The sequence below is a fragment of the Rana temporaria genome, chromosome 3 (assembly GCF_905171775.1).
Source record: "Rana temporaria chromosome 3, aRanTem1.1, whole genome shotgun sequence".
In the NCBI taxonomy this organism is placed as follows: Eukaryota; Metazoa; Chordata; class Amphibia; order Anura; family Ranidae; genus Rana; species Rana temporaria.
The window spans coordinates 458,594,084-458,617,582 of NC_053491.1; the positions used below are offsets into that span (position 1 = coordinate 458,594,084).

The following is a 23,499-nucleotide window of genomic DNA, read 5'->3' on the forward strand; positions in this document are numbered from 1 at the left end:
TGAGGACCATGATGTAAGGAGTACTCTGATGAGGACCCTGATGTAAGGAGCACTCTGATGGGCACTCTGGTGTATGGAGCACTCTGATGGGGACCCTGGTTTAAGGAGCACTCTGATGGGGACACTTATGTAAGGAGCACCCTGATGGGGACCCTTATGTAAGGAGCACCCTGATGGGGACCCTTATGTAAGGAGCACCCTGATGGGGACCCTTATGTAAGGAGCACTCTGATGGGGACCCTTATGTAAGGAGCACTCTGATGGGGACCCTTATGTAGGTAGCACTCTAATAGGGACGCTGAAAAAAAAAGGGAACTCTGATGGGGATTTTTTTCAGCCCATAAATAGTTGTAAAATATAGGATGTGACCCTCCTACTGAAAAGTTTGATTACCCCTGAGCTATATCATAGCAGAGCTTTAATTTTTCCTGTACGTGTGTTGAAAAATGCAACAGAAAACCATTTTTTTTTTACTTTTATGAAAATAAAAGTTTTATGTTTTAGAGTCTATTGGGTTACCCACACATAGATTAAGCATGTCACATGTAACGGTTATATAGATACAGCAAGTCAGGTGATTAAAGATCACTTCTTCAAGGCTACTAATGCTGCATGCAGTTTTTTTTAGCCTTGTAAATCTCTGGGTCATCCTGTCATATATTGTCACATGTTTGTCATTATGTCATTCTTTCATATGCAAAATAATGCGTAGAACACTGGAATAAGTTATTTTTTCAGTCCAAACATCACTATCATGTGAGTAATTTTTATCAGAGGGCTGGATCTGGTGTGAGGATATAAGAGTCCAGGATCCATCTACTCGCAGTCTCGTTTCTTTCCACCTTTTCCGAACTCTGTGCTTGGATCGCCCACTGCTCGCCATGTGTACAGGAAAATGCTCCATGTTTGTTGGGATCACTCTCTACCCTATGGCTGCCATTGCCATAGTCTGCAACATAATCCAGTTTTTCCCGGGATGGAAGACTGAACCCATACAAAACCCAGGCGATCAGATGACTCCGGAAGTTCTGTACCTGGGGGGAGTCATCGGAGGCGGATTACTGGTACTGATTTTATTGTCATTTATTATTTGGAAGTGCATGTACCAAATCAAACAATATTTAAAGGGTGGGTTCATTGGTAATTGATTTTTCATTGCCTGCGCTATTGCATTGCAAGGCCAATAATTTTCAATGCCATCCCATTGCACCTGCATTGTATCATGCTGTGATGCACAGCAACACACAGTAGTGCTTTGGAGTGCATTGCATAGCCTATTCATTTTTATAAAGCTGCTATGACACAACACGCGTTAACATGCAACATAACACTGTTTAATGCACTGCATAAAGTAAATGGGCACTTAGAGATAGGAAGTTAGAAAGAGCTTGAACAGCACATCTTGAAACCCCAGTCTGCTTTGAAATTTTTGCCTGGGAGAGGCCTTCCTGATACAGTATTACTACCTTATGTCTTGTTACTATGCTAAGCCTTGCCAGGGTGTCACCTGTGACATGAAACTGTCTTCTACAACCTCACCTTATTAGCAGAGTTTGGCTGTTCCTCTCCCAGTTTACATGTCACCATTTCTCTAGGTAAATATATTTCTAAATGTGCTATTGACATGAAATTTTCACCACATGTCAGTAACAACCCATGCAATCCATGGCTGCTTTGAAAATTTTGCCTGGGAGAAGCCTTTCTGATACAGTATTACTACCTTGTGTCTTGTTACTAGGGTTGTCCCGATACCGATACCAGTATCGGTATCAGGACCGATACCGAGTATTTGCAGGAGTACTTGTACTCCCGCAAATGCCCCCGATGCCTCATCCGATACCCGCCCACGCCGCCGCCGCAACGAATGCCGCCGCCGCAAACCGCAACAACGCCGCCGCCGCCTGGTTAAGCAGCGTGCGGGGAACATTACAGCTTTCATTTGAATAGCTGTAGTGTTTCCCGCCGCGCCGCGTATAAACGCTCCCCCTTGCTCGGGTGATCTGTCCAATCCCGAGCAAGGGGGAGTGTCTATACGCGGCGCAGCGGGGAACACTACAGCTATTCAAATGAAAGCTGTAATGTTCCCCGCACGCTGATTAACCATGCGGGGGCGGCGGCGGCATCTAGGTATGGGGGGACATGGCTGGATTTATGGGGGACATGGCTGGATATATGGGGCACATGGCTGGATATATGGGGACATGCCTGTATATATGGGGGACATGGCTGGATATATGGGGGACATGGCTGGATATATGGGGGGACATGGCTTGATATATGGGGGACATGGCTGGATATAGGGGGGGACATGGCTGCATATGTGGGGGACATGGCTGGATATATGGGGGACATGGCTGCATATATGGGGTGACATGGCAGGATATATGGGGGACATGGCTGCATATGTGGGGGGACATTGCTGCATATGTGGGGGACATGGCTGCATATATGGGGGACATGGCTGCATATGTAGGGGACATGGATGCAATATGTGGGGGGACATGGCTGCATATGTGGGGGACATGGCTGCATATGTGGGGGGACATTGCTGCATATGTGGGGGGACATGGCTGCATATGTGGGGGACATGGCTGCATATGTGGGGGGACATGGCTGCATCTGTGGGGGGACATGGCTGCATTTGTGGGGGGACATGGCTGCATTTGGGGACACATTTTAAAAAAAAGTATCGGTATTCGGTATCGGCGAGTACTTGAAAAAAAGTATCGGTACTTGTACTCGGTCCTAAAAAAGTGGTATCGGGACAACCCTACTTGTTACTATGCTAAGCCTTGACAGGGTGTGACCTGTGACATGAAACTGTCTTCTACAACCTCACCTTATTAGCAGAGTTTGGCTGTTCCTCTCCCAGTTTACATGTCACCATTTCTCTAGGTAAATATATTTCTAAATGTGCTATTGACATGAAATTTCTACCACATGTCAGTAACAACCCATGCAATCCATACATACAAAGAAACCAAAACAAATAAGTTCAGAAATTAGGTCATGTGTAATAAAATGGAAGGACACAGGAAAAAGGTATTGAACACCCCAACTGAAATGTATTTAATCCTTTGTTGGAAATGGCAGCTACAAGGCACCTCCTGCATGGAAAAACTTGTCTTTCTGAAGCTCTCCAAAAGTGGTCCTTGGCTCTTAGACAACTCTTCTGATAATTCTTTTCACTCCTCTGACAGAAATCTTGCGAGTAGCACCTGGTCATGGCCGGTTTATGGTCAAATGGTGTTCTTTCCACTTCTGGATTATGGCCCAAAATATTAATTTTCTAAAAGTGCTCACTGGAACGTTCAGAAATGTAGAAATCCTTCTGTAACCAAAGCCATCAGTATGTTTTGCAACAAGAAGGTTGTGAAGGTCTTGAGAGAACTCTTTGCTTTTACCCACCTTGGTAATGAGACACCTTTTTTATAGGCCATCAGTTGGGATTGAACCAGCCAGGGCCGATCCGCCCTATAGGCTCACTATGCAAGCCGCTTAGGGCCCCGAAAAGCTGCGGAGGGCCCCCCAAATTACTAGAGACCCCGCCTGGTGAGAAGTAATTTTTGGCCCCTCACCCCGCTTCTCAACTCGCTGGCTGCATGGGAGAAGAGGTAAGAAGTCAGCAGTCACAGGAGTCTTCTCACTTTAATGTAAGATGTCATTTCCAACAGCAGAACACCCTCAACTTTAATGTGACATGTCATTTTATTTTGGGGCTTATTTTATGCTTAGGGCCCCAGGGAGGTCAGGATCGGCACTGGAACCAGCTGATATTAATTTGCATTAACAAGGGGCGGGTTTGCTTTCTAATTACTGATAGATTTCAGCTGGTGCCTTTTTGCACCTCCCTTTCTTTATGCATTCAACACATTTTCCCTGTTTCATTTTATTACACATAACTTAATTTCTGAACTTTGTTTTGGTTTCTTTATATGTATGAATTGTTACCGACATGTGGGAAAAATTTCATGTCAATAGTACCTTTAGAAATATATTTACCTTAAAAAATTATGACACTTTTAACCACTAGCCGACCAGCCGCCGCAGTTATACGGGTCGGCTCGGCTGCGCGAAATCATGTAGCTATACGTCATTTCGCATTCCAGCCATTAGGGGCGCGTGCGCGCCGCTGGCTCGCCCTTGGTGCCGACGCGCGTGATCACCGCCGGGCACCCCGCGATCGCTCGTTACAGAGCGAGAATCGGGAGCTGTGTGTGTAAACATACAGCTCTCGGTCCTGTCAGGGGGAGAAATGACTGATCGCATGTTCATACAATGTATGAACAGCGATCAGTCATTTCCCTAAGTCAGTCTCACCCCCCCTTCAGTTAGAACACACGCAGGGAACATCATTAACCCCTTCCTCGCCCCCTAGTGTTAACCCTTTCCCTGCCAGTGGCATTTTTACAGTAATCAATGCATTTTTATAGCACTGATCGCTATAAAAATGCCAATGGTCCCAAAAATGTGTCAAAAGTGTCCAAAGTGTCCGCCATAATGTCGCAGTACCGAAAAAAATCGCTGATCGCCACCATTACTAGTAAAAAAAAAATATTAATAAAAATGCCATAAAACTATCCCCTATTTTGTAGACGCTATAATTATTGCGCAAACCAATCAATAAACGCTTATTGCGATTTTTTTGAATGAAAAATAGGTAGAAGAATACGTGTCGGTCTAAACTGAGGAAAAAAAACGTTTTTTTTATATTTTTGGGGGATATTTTATTATAGCAAAAAGCAAAAGATATTCATTTTTTTTTCAAAATTGTCGCTCTATTTTTGTTTATAGCGCAAAAAATAAAAACCGCAGAGGTGATCAAATACCACCAAAAGAAAGCTCTATTTGTGGGAAAAAAAGGAGGCCAATTTTGTTTGGGAGCCACGTCGCATGACCGCGCAATTGTCAGTTAAAGCGAGGCAGTGCCGAATCGCAAAAAGTGGCCCGGTCATTGACCAGCAAAATGGTCCGGGGCCGAACTGGTTAATACCTATTTTACCCACTGTACACACACACACACACACACATATATATATATATATATATATATATATATATATATATATATATATACACATATATATATACATATACATACATACCTCACATTTTTGTAAATATTTTAAAGAAATTACACTTTGCTACAATGTAAAGTAGTGAGTGTACAGCTTGTATAACAGTGTAAATTTGCTGTCCCCTCAAAATAACTCAACACACAGCCATTAATGTCTAAACCTCTGGCAACAAAAGTAAGTACACCCCTAAGTTAAATTGTCCAAAGTGTCAATATTTTGTGTGGCCACCATTATTTTCCAGCTGCCTTAACCCTCTTGGGCATGGAGGTCACCAGAGCTTCACAGGTTGCCACTGGAGTTCTCTTCCACTCCTCCATGATGACATCACAGAGCTGGTAGGTGTTAGAGACCTTACGCTCCTCCACGTTGCATTTCAGAATGCCCCACAGATGCTCAATAGGGTTTAGGTCTGGAGACATGCTTGGCCAGTCCTTCACCTTTACCCCGAGCTTCTTTAGCAAGTCAGTGTTCTTGTTTGGGGACTTTATCATGTTGGAATACTACCCTGTGGCCCAGTCTCTCAAGGGAGGGGATCATGCTCGGCTTCAGTATGTCACAGTACATTTTGGAATTCATGGTTCCCTCAATGATCTGTAGCTCCCCAGTGCCGGCAGCACTCATGCAGCCCCAGACCATGACACTCCCACCACCATGCCTGACTGTAGGCAGGACACACTTGTCTTTGTACTCCTTACCAAGTTGCCGCCACACACGCCTGACACCATCTGACACCAAATACGTTTATCTTGGTCTCATCAGACCTCAGAACATGGTTCCAGTAATCCATGTCCTTAGTCTGCTTCTCCTCAGCAAACTGTTTGTAGGCTTTATTGTGCATCATCTTTAGAAGAGGCTTCATTCTGGCATGAGAGCTAAGCAGTCCAATCAGTTTCAGGGTCTTGGCAAGTTCTTTGCCTTGAGGTGCCATGTTGACCAGTATGAGAGAGTGAGAGCGAGAACACCAAATGTAACACACCTGCTCCCTATTCACATATGAGAGCTTGTAACACTAACGAGTCACATGACACCGGGGAGGGAAAATGGCCCAATTTGGACATTTTCACTTAGGGGTGTACTCACTTTTGTTGCCAGCGGTTTAGACATTAATGACTGCGTGTTGAGTTATTTTGAGGAGACAGAAAATTTACACTGTTATACAAGCTGTACACTCACTACTTTACATTGTATACATTGTAGCAAAGTGTAATTTCTTCAGTGTTGTCACATGACAAGATATAATAAAATATTTATAAAAATGTGAGGAGTGTACTTACTTTTGTGAGATACTGTACATATAAAAAATACATACGTTTTATTGGTAAGAATTCCATGTGTTTATTCCTTGAATTTACTAATTTTCATTGTTATTAATTACTTTTCCCTAGGTCCTGATTCCAGCCATTCACATCCAAGCGACAGGACGGCAGGGATGCTGCAACAACCGCTGTGGGGTGATTGGATGTTGATTACACATAGCAGGGCACATGATGTTTATTCACAGGCTAATTGTATTGTATATATGCAGCCCTCAAAATTAACACTCTCCTGCTCGCATTTTGCGAGTAAATTTTGAGGGCTGGCGAGTGTGGGCTGCCTGGGAGCAGGGGGGCGAGCGAGGAGAAGAGAGTCGCCGCCCCCGCCTGGTTGTTCAAAGCGCAGGGAACATAACAGCTTTCAATTCAATAGTTGTGTTCACCGCCGCGAGCCGTCATATACAGCCTCTCTCCCCTTGTCCGGGAAACTTTGATAGATAGATCACCCATCCCAGGATTGGACGGGTGATCTGTCTATCAAAGTTTCCACCATAGCACAGATCCATAGTACAGGGCACTCCCATAATCCAATATGCAGCTAAAGGACCAGGCCCCTTTTTGCGATTCAGCACTGCGTCGCTTTAACTGACAATTGCACGGTCGTGCGACGTGGCTCCCAAACAAAATTGGCATCCTTTTTTCCCCACAAATAGAACTTTCTTTTGGTGGTATTTGATCATCTCTGCGGTTTTTAATTTTTGTGCTATAAACAAAAATTTTGAAAAAAATTCAACATTTTTTACTTTTTGCTATAATAAATATCCCCAAAAAAGATATAACAAACATGTTTTTCCTCAGTTTAGGCCGATACGTATTCTTGTACATATTTTTGGTAAAAAAAAAATCGCAATAAGCGCTTATTGATTGGTTTGCGCAAAAGTTATAGCGTCTACAAAATAGGGGATAGTTTTATGGCATTTTTATTAATAATTTTTTTTTTTTACTAGTTATGGCAGCGATCAGCGATTTTAATCATGACTGTGACATTATGGCGGACACATCGGACACTTTTGACACTATTTTGGGGCCATCGTAATTTTTACAGCGAAAAGTGCTATAAAAATGCACAAAGCCTCGTACACACGATCAGTCCATCCGATGTGAACGGACCGATGGACCGTTTTCATCGGTTAACCGATGAAGCCGACTGATGGTCCGTCGCGCCTACACACGATTGTGTCAGAACGCGGTGACGTAAAACACAACGACGTGCTGTGAAAAATGAAGTTCAATGCTTCTAAGCATGTGTCGACTTGATTCTGAGCATGCGTGGATTTTTAACCGATGGTTGTGCCTACAAACGATCGGTTTTGACCTATCGGTTAGAAATCCATCGGATAAATTTAAAGCAAGTTTGCTTTTTTTTAACCGATGGTTAAATAACCTATGGGGCCCACACACAATCGGTTTTGACCGATGAAAACGGTCCATCAGACCGTTGTCCTCTGTTTAACCGATCGTGTGTACGAGGCCTTACTGTGAAAATGACACTGGCAGTGAAGGGGTTAACCTGTAGGGGGCGCTAATGGGTTAAGTGTGACCTAAGAGAGTGATTCTTACTGTGTGGGGGCGTGGCCTGGCGTGCCACATCACTGATTGTCGTTCCCTATGACAGGTAACAGACGATCAGTGACAGTCAAACTAGGAAGACCGGGGAAAGGTTTGTTTACACTTCCCTCTCCCCGTTCTTCAGCTCTGTGACTCATCTCTGGGAGTAGTCACGGAGCACAGGACCAGGTCGCGAGCGCACCGCCGCCGGCGTGCTCGCGACCCACGGCTGGGCTCTTAAAGGCGACGTACAGGTACGTGCTTGTGCCCAGTTGTGCCGATGTATATCGGCTTGAAGGGGTTGTTAAGCAGTTAAAGGGTAACTACGCTTTAGTGGGAAAAAAATATCAAATAAAAAATAATAATATAACATATACAATTGCTACTTAAGCCATATTGTATTGGAATTTTAACTATAATCACCTTTCCTTTTAAATCTGCAGCGCTGCAAATTCTCTGTAAGATGCAATACAATATGGCTACCTGGGGGGCCTTCTGTACACAGATGCTGTACAGAACGCCCCCCCAGAAATGTCATTTCCTGCTTGTGTGATTGGTTTGTTGATTTTCCCAGAAGTCTGCAACAAGACACAAGTCAGATTTTGAAGTTAGATGTGGAGTTACTCTTTAAAGCGGTGTTTCACCCTAAAAAAAACTTTATAGCATCTCATTCAGCATAGTAGCGCGAGCTACAGTATGCCTTTATATATTTTTTTGGCGCCGTACTCATTGTTTAATCGCGTAGTAAAATTTCAGACTCCCCGCGGGGGAATGGGCGTTCCTATTCAGAGGGCTCGTGATTGACGGCCGGCTATGGCGCGTCACGCTTCACGAAAATAGCCGGAGTAGGTCTCGGCTCTTCCCGGCGCTATACGGCGCCTGCGCACAGACATCGGAGCTGACTGCGCAGGCGCCGTGAAGAGCAAACACCTATTTCGGCTATTTCCGTGAAGCGTGACGCGCCATAGCCGGCCGTCAATCACGAGCCCTCTGCATAGGAACGCCCATTCCCCTGAAACTTTACTACGCGATTACACAGTGAGTACGGCGCCAAAAAAAAATATAAAGGCATACTGTAGCTCACGCTAGTATGCTGAATGAGATGCTAGGAAAAAAAAAAAAAATTTAGGGAGAACCCCCGCTTTAAGCTAAACACACAGATAAAATACATATGAGGGAGCAGTTTTACCAGCCAAAGGATTTGTATTTCTGTCCATCCAGTCCAGCTAAAATAAATAAATAAATAAAAAGGGAAATTTGAAACATCCGACCAAAGTTCTGCTTGCCTTACAACAGATGAAGCATTGTTCTAGCGATATAAAAAAGTCACTTGACCATCTGCAATATAAATTATCTTATCTCGTGTGCAATAATGGAAAGTGCAGGTGAAGTCATCACACCTGCATGGGGTCATTAAGGCTTTCATCACATCTGCATTGGCGCCCCCTACTGGATATAAGTGTGCAGAGCAGGTAGGGCGACTACCTTGTAAGGTACAGTTAATCTGGGAACTCCAGTGAAATTATATTAAGCCATTAGCCGTACAATGCGGTTGTATGGTTCTTCTAGCCATGCACAAAAAAAAACAAAGAAACCGGGACCTCCTTACTTACGAGGGGAAACCCCACACATCTGCAGATGTAAGAAAGGTCTCTGCCGGGTCTTAAAAGCTGGCAAGAGCCCTTCAGCACATCTGCACACATGTGAAATTACAAACTGTGTAACTATAAAAAGTTATACTTTATTATTCAATAGTGTATTTTTATATTTATATTTTATAATGTGTAATGCTTCTACTGTAGTATTGTATATTGCTAAATCACTCTACAGGGTGGGCCATTTATATGGATACACCTTAATAACATGGGATATATATGGGTATATGTGAGGGGGGAAACTTTTCAAGATGGGTGGTGACCATGGCGGCCATTTTGAAGTCGGCCATTTTGAATCCAACTTTTGTTTTTTCAATAGGAAGAGGGTCACGTGACACATCAAACTTATTGGGAATTTCACAAGACAAACAATGGTGTGCTTGGTTTTAACGTAATTTTATTCTTTCATGAGTTATTTACAAGTTTGTGATCACTTATAAAATGTGTTCAATGTGCTCTCCAGTGACATGCGGCGAGTGCTACGCTGTGGGCTCTTGCTGAATGAAGCTAGGACAGCCACTGATGTTTCTTCATTAGACCCCTTTCACACTGGATACGCCTATAGTGGAGCGTTAAAATCGCGTTAAAAACGCTGTAAAATAGCGTGTTTTACTGCGATTTTAACGCTCCACTATAGGCGTATCCAGTGTGAAAGGGGTCTAATGAAGAAACATCAGTGGCTGTCCTAGCTTCATTCAGCAAGAGCCCACAGCGTAGCACTCGCCGCATGTCACTGGAGAGCACATTGAACACATTTTATAAGTGGTCAGAAACTTGTAAATAACTCATGAAAGAATAATTGTTTTTCTTTCATTTTCTAATTGTTTTTCTTGTGAAATTCCCAATAAGTTTGATGTGTCACGTGACCCTCTTCCTATTGAAAAAACAAAAGTTGGATTCAAAATGGCCGACTTCAAAATGGCCGCCATGGTCACCACCCATCTTGAAAAGTTTCCCCCCTCACATATACTAATGTGCCACAAACAGGAAGTTAATATCACCAACCATTCCCATGTTATTAAGGTGTATCCATATAAATGGCCCACCCTGTACTATACTATGCAGCACTGTTCTATACCTTTCTATAATATACATTTTATGCTAACTACTATGCAGTTGGCATTATTGAATTATTTTATATTTTATTACTGTATTTATTGGCGTATAACATGCACTTTTTTCCCCTGAAAATAGAGGCTTATCTGTGCCTTCGTGTTATACTACAATATTCTTTTTTTATTACCAACGGGGGGCGGTCCGCCCCAGTGCCACCCATTGGGGGGGGGGGGGGGTGTCAGGCCGGCTGCCCCTCCTCTCCTGGCCCTGGGACAGCACTGCCAGCATACCTTAAAGTTAAGAAAATGTTACTGCCAGTCCTTTCTCATACACTGCTCCTCCTGTGCCATCCTCAATGTAAATGGAAGCCTTTAAATACCTCAACGCCGCTCTTTCTGGCCGCTCTCCTGCTCCTGCTCTGCCTCCTCGAGTGTAGCTTTTGATTGGAGGAGGAGAGCGCTCATGTGACCATCAATGAATCAGAAGAGGAGAGCAGTTACATGACCGGGTCCACAAAAGAACGGTGTTAATTGAGGTTTTTAGAAGCTTTGATTTAAGACAGTGACACGGGAGGAGCGGTGTATGAGAAGAGGCTGACAGTGATGTTTCCTCAACTTTAGAGTAAGCTGGCAATGCTGACCCAGGAGACTGGGGGCCTCCTGGGAGTGCAGGGGGGCTTTAAAATGAATGGGGGTCTGTGTCCCATGCAGGGAGTCTGTGTAATGTGCAGGGGGCAGTGGAAAGTTTTTTTCCTGAAACTTCCCTCTTAAAGTTAGGGTACGTGTTATTAGACATGTGCAATTCGTTTTGTTTCTAATTCGTCTTTTTACGAAAATTCTGAAATTCGTTAATTACGAATTTTCGTATTTACAAATTTTTTATTTATGAATTTTCGTATTTCCGAAAATTCGTATTTAAGAATTTTCGTATTTACGAATTTTCATATTTTTGAAAATTCGTATTTAAGAATTTTCGTATTTCCGTTTTTTTCTCGAATTTTCGTATTTACGAATTTCGGAAATTCGGATTTTCGGAAATTCGGAAATACGAACATTTTTCAATTTTCGAAATTCCGAATTTTCGAATTTTTCAATTTTGAATTTTTCCATTTTCGAATTTTTCAATTTTCGAATTTTTCAAGTTTAGAATTTTCGAATTTTTCAATTTTCGAATTTTTCAACTTTCGAATTTTGAATTTTTCAGATTTTGAATTTTTCACATTTCGAATTTTTCACATTTCGAATTTTTCACATTTCGAATTTTTCAATTTCCGAATTTCGAATTTTCGAATTTTCGTATTTATGAATTTCGAAAATTCGAAATGTGGAAATACGAAAATTCGAAATTTGAACAATTCGAAATTTGAAAATTGAAAAAAATCGAAGTTCGAAATTTCGAAAATTTTAAAATCGAAATTTTAGAATTCTTCAAATTTGGAATTTTTTAATTTTCGAATTTTTCACTTTTCCAATTTAGAATTTTTCAATTTCCGAATCTCGAAAATTGAAAAATTCGAAATTCGAAAATTGAAAAAATCGAAAATTGAAAAAAATGTTTTAAATTTCGAATTTTTAAATTTCCGAATTTTCGTATTTCCGAATGTTCGTATTTACGAATTTCGAAAATTCGAAATTGAAAAATTCGAAAATTTTCGAAATTTCGAATTTCCGAATTTTCGTTTTTTCGAGATTTGGTATTTCCGAATTTTCGTATTTTCGAATTTTTCGAGATTTGGTATTTCCGAATTTTCGTATTTACTAATATTTTCGTATTTCCGAATTTTCGTATTTCGAAAATTGAAAAATAAAAAACTTGAAATTTCGAAAATTAAAAAATTCCAAAATTCGAAATACGAAACTTCGAAAATACGAAATTTCGAAAATTAAAGAATTCGAAATTGAAAAATCCGAAAACCGAAAGTCAAAAATTTGAAAATTGAAAAATTCGAAAATTAAAAAATTCGAAATTTCAAAAATTCGAAATTTCGAAAATTGAAAAATTTCGAAAATTCGTAAATTTCAGAATTTCCGAGAATTCTTATTTTTTTTTTGTTTCATTCGTTTTTTTTTTTTCGTTTCATTTGTTTTTTTTTCGTTTCATTTGTTTTTTCAGTTTTTTGCTTTTTCGGAAATACGGAAATTTTCCGAATTTACGAAAAAAGCAAAAAAAAGAATAAAACGGAAAAAATATATTTTTTAGAAATTTCAGAATTTCCGAAAAAACGAAAAATGAATGAAACAAAAACGGAAAAAAAGAATTTTTCGAATTTCACGAATTTACGAAAAAAAACCAAAATAACATAAACGAAAAAAACTATTTTTTTGGCAGTGCACATGTCTACGTGTTATACTCCGATAAATACAGGTATATTATTTTACATGTGTAGCGGGGTCATCCTGTCAGAGCCTTACGACAGGTCATCCCCGCTGGAACTTTATCCACATTTGTAAATATGTTAGACATTGTTATAAAATTATGCATTGCGGGACTGCGAGTAGCAGGAGATATGGACTCCATTGACTCTTAGGAGGGAACAGACTACACTTCCCGCAATGCTCTGCACCACTGGAACACGTGACAATTCTGCTCAGCCACTCAGAAGGATCGGAAAGGCTACTGAAGGGAAGGGAGGGGCTACTCTCGCTCTCTTGGGACCTGCACTTCTCTCCTCTGCGGAGCTGCTGACAGAGTACAGCCGTACTGTTCGGCCAGAAGCCTGGGCCTGGATCCACCGAGAGACCAGCCGTCTGGAAGGAAGCAGGACTCCAGCATCCAGCCCGTGTACCCGGAGATCGTAGAGGCAACCCAGCTGATAACTGAACCAGTGGAGCACCCTTTACGGCCTCCGTTCCTCCTGGCCACTGGGAGCGGCGCGCGCGCCCGCCGCATCACTCGGATGCCGATGCGCGTGCCTGGCGGCCACGATGTCCGCCAGGCTCCCGCGATCAGCGGTTACAGAGACAAGGACGTGGATCTGTGTGTGTAAACATAGTACATAGGGACATAGATCGGTCATCTCCCCCAGTCAGTCCCCCCCCCCACAGTTAGTAACACTATATAGGGTACACATTTAACCCCTTCCTCACCCCCTAGTGTTAACCCCTTCAATGCCAGTCACATTTATACAGTAATTAGTGCATATTTATAGCACTGATCGCAGTATAAATGTAAATGGTGCCAAAAATGTGTCAAAAGTGTCCGATGTGTCCGCCATAATGTTGCAGTACCGATAAAAATCGCAGATCGCCGCCATTACTAGTAAAAAAAATAAAAATAATTATGTCCCCTATTTTGTAGGCGCTATAACTTTTGCGCAAACCAGTCGCTTATTGCGATTTTTATTTTTTTTACCAAAAATGTAGAATACGTATCGGCCTAGACTGAGAATTTTTTTTTTTTTTTTTTTTTAATTTAGCTATTTATTACAGCAACAAGTAAAAAATATATTTTTTTTTCAAAATTGTCGCTCTATTTTTGTTTATAGCGCAAAAAATAAAAACCACAGAGGTGATCAAATACCACCAAAAGAAAGCTTTATTTGTGGGGAAAAAAGGACGTCAATTCTGTTTGGGAGCCACCGCGCAATTGTCAGGAAGGGGGTATATGTGCCCAGTAAGCAAGTGGTTAACAGTACTGATAAAAAGAGAAAAGTAGAGGTTTATATTGCCATTTGTGTCTGAGTTGGGGAAATGTTGGCCAACTTCTTGTTCCGGAGACCACACAGGACAGATGATCAAATCCTTCCTTTCTCTCTTCAAAACTATCCATGAAATGTTTTGTTTGGAGTTAAAGTTTAAAATCGTAACAATTAATATTTGGAATTGGTGCATGACATATATACCCCCTTTTCTCTTGTAGATGTTCCTGTCAATCATCTTTGCAGCTATTGGCTTGGCTGGAGCGCTGTACGGTTTTGTCGTATCCATTGTGGGCATGGTGAAAGGACCAGTATGCCAATACCGGGCTCTCCAAAACTTTACTCAGCTCAAATGGGGCCGACCCTTTGACTCGGAGCTAAAAGATTTCAGGTAAGAGCTGCTAATCATCTAAACCTTAACATGTTCCCCACCGAGTCATTGTAAAATGTGGTCGGCGAGAACCCTTCCTCCTTCAGACTGGACGTCATATGACGTCGTTGCATTCCCGGGCGGCTAGGGCGCGCGCAACGCCCCCGCCGCATTGCTCGGGACCCGGTGCGCGTGCCCGCGATGTCCGCCTGGCACCCGCGATTGCCCGCAATCACGGCAGGACCATGGATCTGTGTGTGTAAACAATAACAACAATGCAGCATTTTGGCTTTTAACTGAACTCTATGTAATTTTTGGACATCGCAATAGGCATAGCAATAACAACAATGCAGCATATTACACTTAAGGTAATAGCAGTAACAACAAAGCAGCACTTTGGGTGGCCTTAAAGCGGTAGTTCACCCTCACTGACATGATTTTTCCATCGAGACAGGCATTGTAGCGCGAGCTACAGTATGCCTGTCCCGATTTTTTTACCCCCGTACTCACCTTGTACGCGTACATTAAAGATTTCGGCTCCCGCGGGGAATGGGCGTGCCTATGGAGAGGGAGGATGATTGACGGCCGGCCCTGGCACGTCACTCTCCCCGAAGACAGCCGGAGTAGGTCTCGGCTCTTCACGGCGCCTGCGCACAGGCTATGCGCAGGCGCCGTGAAGAGCCAAGCCTATTTCGGCTATTTCCGGAGAAGCGTGACGCGCCAGAGCCGGCCGTCAATCATCCTCCGTCTCCATAGGCACGCCCATTCCCAGAGGGGAGTCGGTATCTTCGATGTACGAGTACACGGTGAGTACGGGGATAAAAAAATCGGGACAGGCATACTGTAGCTCGCGCTACAATGCCTGATTTTATGGTAGAAGAAAAAAAAAAAATTTTTTTGCGTTTATAGGGTGAATCCCCGCTTTAAGTCTTCTAACTGAACCCTATGAAATTTTTGTGTCACCTTTGGATCCAAAGTCCTGACTGTATATGGGACCTCAACTCCAGCCCAAGTCAATATTAGGTTTCCTATGACCAAATGTCAAGTCCAATGGCCTCTGGTACCCACTGAAGTTATGTCTATTAACATTTGAACATCGGGGGTAGTAGAATGCTGTAGGTGAGACTTAGCAGAAGTTAAGGCTTCACCTTATCCTAATGCCGCGTACACACGATCATTTTTCAGCATGAAAAAAACAAGGGGCCAGATTCACGTAGAATCGCGGCGGCGTAACGTATCGTAGATACGTTACACCGCCGCAAGTGCCTGATTCACAAAGCACTTGCAAGAAAACTTCCGCCGGCGGCCTCCGGCGTAAGCCTGCATAATTCAAAGGGGCGTGTGCCATTTAATATAGGCGCGCTCCCGCGCCGGACCTACTGCGCATACTCCCTTTTGAATTTCCCGCTTTGCGCGAAGTGACGTCATTTTTTTTTGAACGGCGACGTGCGTAGCGTACTTCGGTATTCCCGGACGTCTTTCGCAAGAAGGAAACATTTTTAAATTTCGACGCGGGAACGACGGCCATACTTTATACAGCACATACGTGTGCTGTGTAAAGTTAGGGCACCTAAAACGACGACTAACTTTGCGACGGGAAACTAGACTAGCAGCGACGTAGCGAACGCAAAAAAACGTCGTGGATCGCCGTAACTACTAATTTGCATACCCGACGCTGGTTTACAACGCGAACTCCCCCCAGCGGCGGCCGCGGTATTGCATCCTAAGATCCGACAGTGTAAAACAAATACACCTGTCGGATCTAAGGGATATCTATGCGTAACTGATTCTATGAATCAGTCGCTTAGATACTCTGAGAGATACGACGGAGTATCTGAGATACTCCGTCGTATCTCCGCTGTGAATCTGGCCCAAAGTTTTTCAGCACGGCGAAAAAACAAAGTTTTTCCAACTTCATCATTAAAACGGCGTTGCCCACACACCATCGTTTTAAAAAAATGCTCTAGCAAAGCGCGGTGACGTACAACACGTACGACGGCACTATAAAGGGGAAGTTCTATTCGCCTTTGGGCTGCTTTAGCTGATTCCGTATTAGTAAAAGACGATTTGCGCTTTTCTGTCTGTTACAGCGTGATGAATGTGCTTACTCCATTATGAACGGTAGTTTTACCAGAACGAGCGCTCCCGTCTCATAACTTGCTTCTGAGCATGCGCTGGTTTTTAACGTCGTTTTAGCTCACACACGATCATTTTTTACAACCTGAAAAACGACATAGTTTAAAACTACGTTAAAAAATACAGCATGTTCGAGAATTTTTTGTTTTTGTTTTTCAGAACCTGAAAAATGATGTGAAGCCCACACACGATCATTTTAAATGATTTTATTTAAAAACAACGTTTTTTTCATGCTGAAAAATGATCGTGTGTACGCGGCATAAGTCTTTTATCAGAACTAATGTAATGTAATTTTTGGACCGATAACTCCTGACAAATTCTCTGACACTTTAGACAAAAGCAGCCTGAATCTTCTTTGAGGGGAGGTTGCTAAAATAGATTAGCAGGGAGCTGGCCCTATTACAAAACACCTCTAAGGCCCCGTACACATGACCGGATCTATCCGCTGGGATTTATCCGCGGATCAGTTCCAGCGGATAAATCCGGTCGTGTGTAGGCCCGAGCGGACAATTTTCGGCGGATAAAAATCCAGCCGACGGATTCCCAGCGGATAAAAATTTTGTAGCATGCTAAGAAATCTATCTGCTGGAATCCAGTCCAGCGGACTGATCCAGTCGTCTGTACAGACTCACCGGATCAGTCCGTCCGCTCCCATCCCTCGCATGCGTCGTAATGATTCGACGCATGCATGGAAGTATTTACCTTCCAGTGTCGCGCACGTCGCCGCGTCATCGACGGCGCGACACGTGACTGCGGATGTTTTCCGCGCGGATTTTGATCCGATGGTGTGTACAAGCCATCGGATCAAAATCCGGAGGAGGAATGTCCACCGGAAACGGTCCGGCGGACCGTTTCCAGCGGTAAACCCCTCGTCTGTACGAGGCCTAAGAGTCTCTGCCTATGATGAGAGGGGCTGTGTGCCTTTCCTCCAATCAGCAATGTTAGCTATCTTGGCTGTATGCTCAGACATCACACGCTCGGTTAAACAGTAATGCCCTGTACACACGATCGGTTCGTCTGATGAAAACGGCCCGATGGACTGTTTTCATCGGACGAACCGATCGTGTGTGGGCCCCATCGTTTTTTTCCTATCGGTGAAAAAAATAGAACCCGGTTTAAATTTTTCAATGTTGTCTGTAGTGGATCTTTAACCATGGTTACTACTAAACAAGAGGCTAACCCTACAATGGGCAAGCAGGGTTAGGACTCCCCACCATGTCAACTTCAGCCAGCTGTGCCCCCTGGGCCCTGAAAGTTTTTAGGTATTACACTCAGGGCTGGCCTTAGGTGTTCAGGCGCCCTGTGCGAGCTAATCCTGTTGCCCCCCCCCCATCTTCACCCCTCGCCCCCTGGTCACCTAAACATACACAAAGAGGAAAAAAATATTTGCAATATTTTTAACAGTTTGCACCCCTTTACATTACACATCCCCCTGCACCTCTGGACCCCTTTACATTACACATCCCCCTGCACCTCTGGACCCCTTTACATTACACAGCACCCTGCATCACTGGACCCCTTTACATTACACAAACCCCCTCAGTGCAAACTCCTCCCATTCAGTACCTCAGATCAGCGTGCGGCAGCACATGCACAGAAGGTCCCCTCCCCCTCTGTACACATAAACAGAGAGGAGGGGGAGGCGGCTTTACTCGGCTGTGCCTGTGTGACATCAGGTGTTCTGTGAGAAGTGCCGAATACCACTAATCAGGACAGCTCAGCCATGGCCGTGAGAGGAGGGGGATCGATGGTGCAGCGATGTCACCCCGCTCCCCTCCCCCTTTGTATCGCGGTATCTGCCTGTGCCTAGAGTCTCTCTGCAGCTCTTATTTGCCGCGGTGCTGCCTAAAGTCACGGAGTGGCGGTGGCGGTGTCACCACTTAAGTCACGGAGGGGGGGCTTCCCCAGTGTGTGGCACCCCGGTGCAGCCCACCCCCAACCTAGTACGGCTCTGGCCGCAGGGCGCCCCTGTTGCCCATGGCGCCCTGTGCAGCCGCACAGCTCACACACCCCAAAGGCCGGCCCTGATTACACTAAGGGGGTAAAGGAGCTCTTTCAGTCCTGCTCAAACTTATCAATGCCCCTTTTATTAGGAGGCTAAATAACATTTGTTGTTTTTTTCGTTCTCTCCTGCAGCGATGACAATTACCTGTTCAACACAAATATCTGGAGCACCTGCGTCTACCCCGAAGAAGTGGTGGCTTTCAATGTCGCCCTGTTCTCCCTGGTGCTGTTTGCTTCTGGCATCTCCCTCATCCTCTGTACCATCCAGGTGTTGAATGGGCTCTTTGGCTGCCTCTGCGGGACCTGCGGTGATAAAAGTGACTTGGATTAACCACTAGCACAGGTATGACTGCTACTCACAATTAAAGGAACTCCGACAAATAGTGTAAAATTGCTAGCTACCAAGCTATCCATCTAAACTACTGGCTTTAGTACTTTCAGGAACAAGCCTGCTGTAAAAAAGTGTCATAAAAGTTGTAAAATAGTGTCACTATACAAACTGTGGTTGTAAAAAAGTGTCACTATACATACTCCAGTTCATAGATCTACTAAGCCAGCTATTCTCAACCAGGATTCTGTGGAACCCTAGGGTTCCTCCAGAGGTTGCTAGTGGTTCCTTGAGCTGTGGTTGATTGACCTTCTATCTGATGAAGCCTGCATAGTTCCAAACCAATGCCACTTGACAAAGCCTGCGGCATGACACCATTGATCTTTTTTGCCATCTATAAGGGTGACATTCTGACTACCACTGCAAGGGTTTTATTATTCCTATTGACTACCAATGTATAGGGCATTATTCCCATTGCTCCCAGATGAATTGGCTTCAGTAAGGGTTCCCTAAAACCTGAAAATTATTTTAGGGGCTCCCAGGGCTCTGCGGGGCCAGAAGGAAGTTCACCTCTCCCCTCTCCCTCCCTGCAATCTTTTGGGACATGTCACAGGTCCCAGAAGATTGTCCGGCCATTCACAACACGGCTCACACATGTGCAGTGCGTGCCTGGCTGTGAAGCCACAGCCGGGCGCCCACAGTAAGAATGCTGGGACCGCGGAGAGGTGCGGGGCTTTGAACGCCCGCATCGCTGGACCGTGGGACAGGTGAGTGTCCGATTATTAAAAGTCAGCAGCTACACTTTTTGTAGCTGCTGACTTTTAAAAAAAATTTTTTGCCGGAACTCCGCTTTAATACATCATAAAGTACCGTATTTATTGGGGTATAGCGTGCTCCCGCGTATAGCGCGCACCCCTAAAGTTGCCCGAAATTCCTGTGGAAAAAAGATTTTTTGTACTTACAGTTTTGGTGTCTTGCGCGGCGTCCATCGGCGGCCTCGTCGGGTCCGGCGTCCGTCTGCGGCTTCGGGTGTCCTCTTCGTCGGGTCCGGCGTCCTTCTGCGGCTTCGGGTGTCCTCTTTGTCGGGTCCGGCGTCCTTCTGCTTAGTCCTCGCATCCTCCCCGCTCGTTTCCCGCGCCGAGTTTGAATACTGCGACGACATATACAGAGCGCAGTACACTCGCGTATAGTCGGCAATGCTCGGCTACTCTCGCGCTCACGTCCTCTACGTCCAGGACGTCAGTGCGAGAGGAGCCGAGACTGGCCGACTATACACGAGTGTACTGCGCTCGGTATATGTCGGCGCAGTATTCAAACTCGGCGCGGGAAAGCGGGTATCGGCGTATATCGCGCACCCACGATTTTGCCCTGATTTTCAGGGCAAAAAGGTGCACGGTATACGCCGATAAATACGGTAATGTAACTGAACATAAAACGTAACATCACTTAAAGTGGTGTTCCAGCCGTTTTTGTTTTTTTAAGTCTGCAACTACAAACACTGTAGCTGCTGACTTTTAATAAGGGCACTTACCTGTCCAGCAAGCCCAGATGACGACCCCCCTAAGGCCGATCCATCCATCGGACCGGATGCTGGCACCGCCATTGCAACTAAGGGAAACCGGCAGTGGAGCCTTGTGGCTTCACTGCCCGTTTCCTACTGCGCATGCGCATTGTTAATGGCCCCGTCGTCTTCTGGGACACACACAGGTCCCAGAAGACAACGGGGGAGCTCACCGAAGAGGAGGAAGTGGTGGAACAGCACCACGGACTAGGAAGAGGCAGATTAGGAAGATTGCCTAGCAACAGGGGTTTCTGGTAAGTAAAAAATATATTTTTTCTATGTTTTTTTATTTATTTCAAAGAACTTTTTAATGTAGAAATGTTTTTAGGGTGTACCTCCGCTTTAACTGAATACAATAAAATATTGAATAGAAAGTAAAAGAACATAACATAAGGTAACATGGCACAATGGGGGAGATTAATTAAAACTAGAGCGTGCAAAATCTGGTGCAACTCTACATAGAAACCAATCAGCTTTGAGGCTTTATTTTCAAAGCTTATTTAGAATCTGATTGGCTCCCACGCACAGCTGCACCAGATTTTGCAGCACTCTCCAGTTCTAGTAAATCCCCCCCGTTAATGTTTTATAGCTGAACATAATGGCCCGGATTCTCAAAGCACTTACGCCGACGTATCTTTATATACGTCGCGTAAGTGCACAGATGCGCCGTCGTATCTATGCGCCTGATTCCTAATGCTAGATACGCCTGAAATGTGGCGACATCCGACCGACGTAAGTTTCCTACGCCGTCGGAGCCTGTGCGCATATTTACGCGGGCTGCAAGGGGCGCTTCCATTGATTTACGCGTCGAATATGCAAATGACCGAGATACGCCGATTCACGAACGTACTTGCGCCCGTCGCAGTAGTATACGCCGTTTATGTAAGGCGTAGGTCCGGCGTAAAGTTATTCCACCTATAGGAGGCGCATCCCATGCAAAGGTATGGACGACGGAACAGCAGTCGCATTTTACGTCGTTTACGTAAGTCGTACGTGAATGGGGCTGGGCGTAGGTTACATTCACGTCGTAGCCATTGAGCCGTCGTATCTTAGGGAGTAAATTCGACGTGATTGTGAGCATGCGCGCGCATGCGCCCTTCGTTCAGCCCATCATCTGCATGGGGTCAAGCTTCGTTTAAATGGATCACACCCACTTCCTTCCTACTTTGAATTAGGCGGGCTTACGCCGGACAATTTACGTTACGCCGGTGCAACGTTGGGAGCGAGTGCTTTGTGAATACTGTTCTTGCCTCTCAATGTTACGTGAGATGCGATGCTCTACTTGAATCCGGGCTCATATGTCTAAATGAATGTAACATAACTAAACATATTTTACATAAAATGTGTAGTTTCTTTTTTTTTCATGCAGATTGAGAATTATTTTAATTTGCTGGCTGACCCATCAGAAGCTCCTCCTCCCACCTTCCATAGCTCCGCCCACCACAAAGGTTGATCCTTTGGACCTGAGCACCTGTTAATCTCTTGTGTGCAATGAAGAGGGAATGAAAAGGTGATCTATACACCATGAGACACAATGAAGGCTTCTCTAGCAGAGAGAATTCTGGGAAATTATTCCAGATGTTTATATAGGTTTTCTATTCCTGATTTTTTATCATGTATATTGATGTTAAGTTGTGAATAAACTGAGATGTAGAAATGTATGATATGTTTAAAGTTATTCCTAATGCTTCCATTTTAAAGGGTTAATTCACTCCAGACTGAACTAAGGCAACTGCCCTCCACCAGAGTTCCTGGCCCTATATCTCTTTAGCTAGCTTAAGTCTTATGCCGCGTACACACGATCTTTTTTCGGCATGAGAAAAAATGTTGTTTCTCAGCATGTCCAAAAAACAACGCTTTTCCAACTTCATCATTAAAAACGATGTTGCTCATCACACCATCGTTTTTGAAAAATGATGAATAAAGCGCGGTGACGTACACCACGTACGACGGCACTCTAAAGGGAAAGTTCTATTCGCCTTTGGGCTGATTTTAGCTGATTCCGTGTTAGTAAAAGACGATTTGCGATTTTTTATCTGTTACAGCGTGATGAATGTGCTTACTCCATTATGAACGGTAGTTTTACCTGAACGAGCGCTCCCGTCTCATAACTTGCTTCTGGGCATGCGCGGGTTTAAAACTTTGTTTTTGCCTACACACGATCATTTTAAACAACACGAAAAACAACATTTTAAAAAACGACGTGAAAAAATGTAGCATGTTCGGATTTTTTTTTTGTCGTTTTTCAGAAGCCGAAAAACTATGTGAAGCCCACACACGATCATTTTAAATGACGTTTTTAAAAACGTTGTTTTTTTTTATGCCGAAAAACGATCGTGTGTACGCGGCATTACTCATCCTGCTACATTCTTTATACAATAATATGAAATGATTGGAATATTATGGAACAACAGACTAGGGTTAGTCATACCATATTGTATGTTTGCTAGTTCTGGCACCCAAGTAGCCCCGACTTTTAAATTCGGAAATTAAAAAAAATCGGAAATTTCGAAATTAACGAATTTCTAAAAATTTGTTAAAAACAAATTTGAAACTAAACGAATTGCACATGTCTAATTCTGAGTGCTCCAGTTCTAGTAAATCTCCAACTCAGCTTCAAAATTGCTCCAAGACCTTCATCTCCAGCTTCAGACCTGCTCCAAATCCCCAGCTCTTACTTCACCGATACTCTTATGCCGCGTACACGCGATTGGAATTTCTGACAACAAATGTTCAATGTGAGCTTTTGGTCGGATATTCCGACCATATGTAGGCTCCATCGGACATTTGCTGTCGCAAATTCAATTTCAATT

At 44.0% G+C, this 23,499-nt stretch overlaps 1 protein-coding gene across 2 annotated transcripts; it reads left to right on the forward strand.

The window, feature by feature from the left end:
• The first annotated feature begins 819 nt into the window (after positions 1-819).
• On the forward strand, positions 820-22,347 carry LOC120930944 (transmembrane 4 L6 family member 4-like). Of its 2 annotated transcripts, none has more exons than XM_040342076.1 (5): positions 820-1,064; positions 6,464-6,529; positions 14,509-14,678; positions 18,930-19,140; positions 22,036-22,347. In XM_040342076.1, exons 1-4 carry the CDS (start codon positions 882-884, stop codon positions 19,126-19,128), a joined length of 618 nt encoding a protein of 205 aa, XP_040198010.1. In that variant the 5' UTR covers positions 820-881; the 3' UTR covers positions 19,129-19,140; positions 22,036-22,347. The 2 variants fall into 2 exon arrangements, with proteins under 2 accessions (XP_040198010.1, XP_040198009.1); XM_040342075.1 differs by having other exon boundaries at positions 22,056-22,347.
• Positions 22,348-23,499: the final 1,152 nt, after the last annotated feature.

What these genes read in the sequence shown, in the direction of transcription:
- LOC120930944 (XM_040342076.1), top strand. Translation starts at nt 882, where the DNA reads ATGTGTACAGGAAAATGCTCCATGTTTGTTGGGATCACTCTCTACCCT. An exon ending in TCATCGGAGGCGGATTACTG is followed by an intron (nt 1,065 to 6,463) that starts GTACTGATTTTA and finishes ACTTTTCCCTAG; the next exon opens with GTCCTGATTCCAGCCATTCA. An exon ending in GCTGCAACAACCGCTGTGGG is followed by an intron (nt 6,530 to 14,508) that starts GTGATTGGATGT and finishes TTTCTCTTGTAG; the next exon opens with ATGTTCCTGTCAATCATCTT.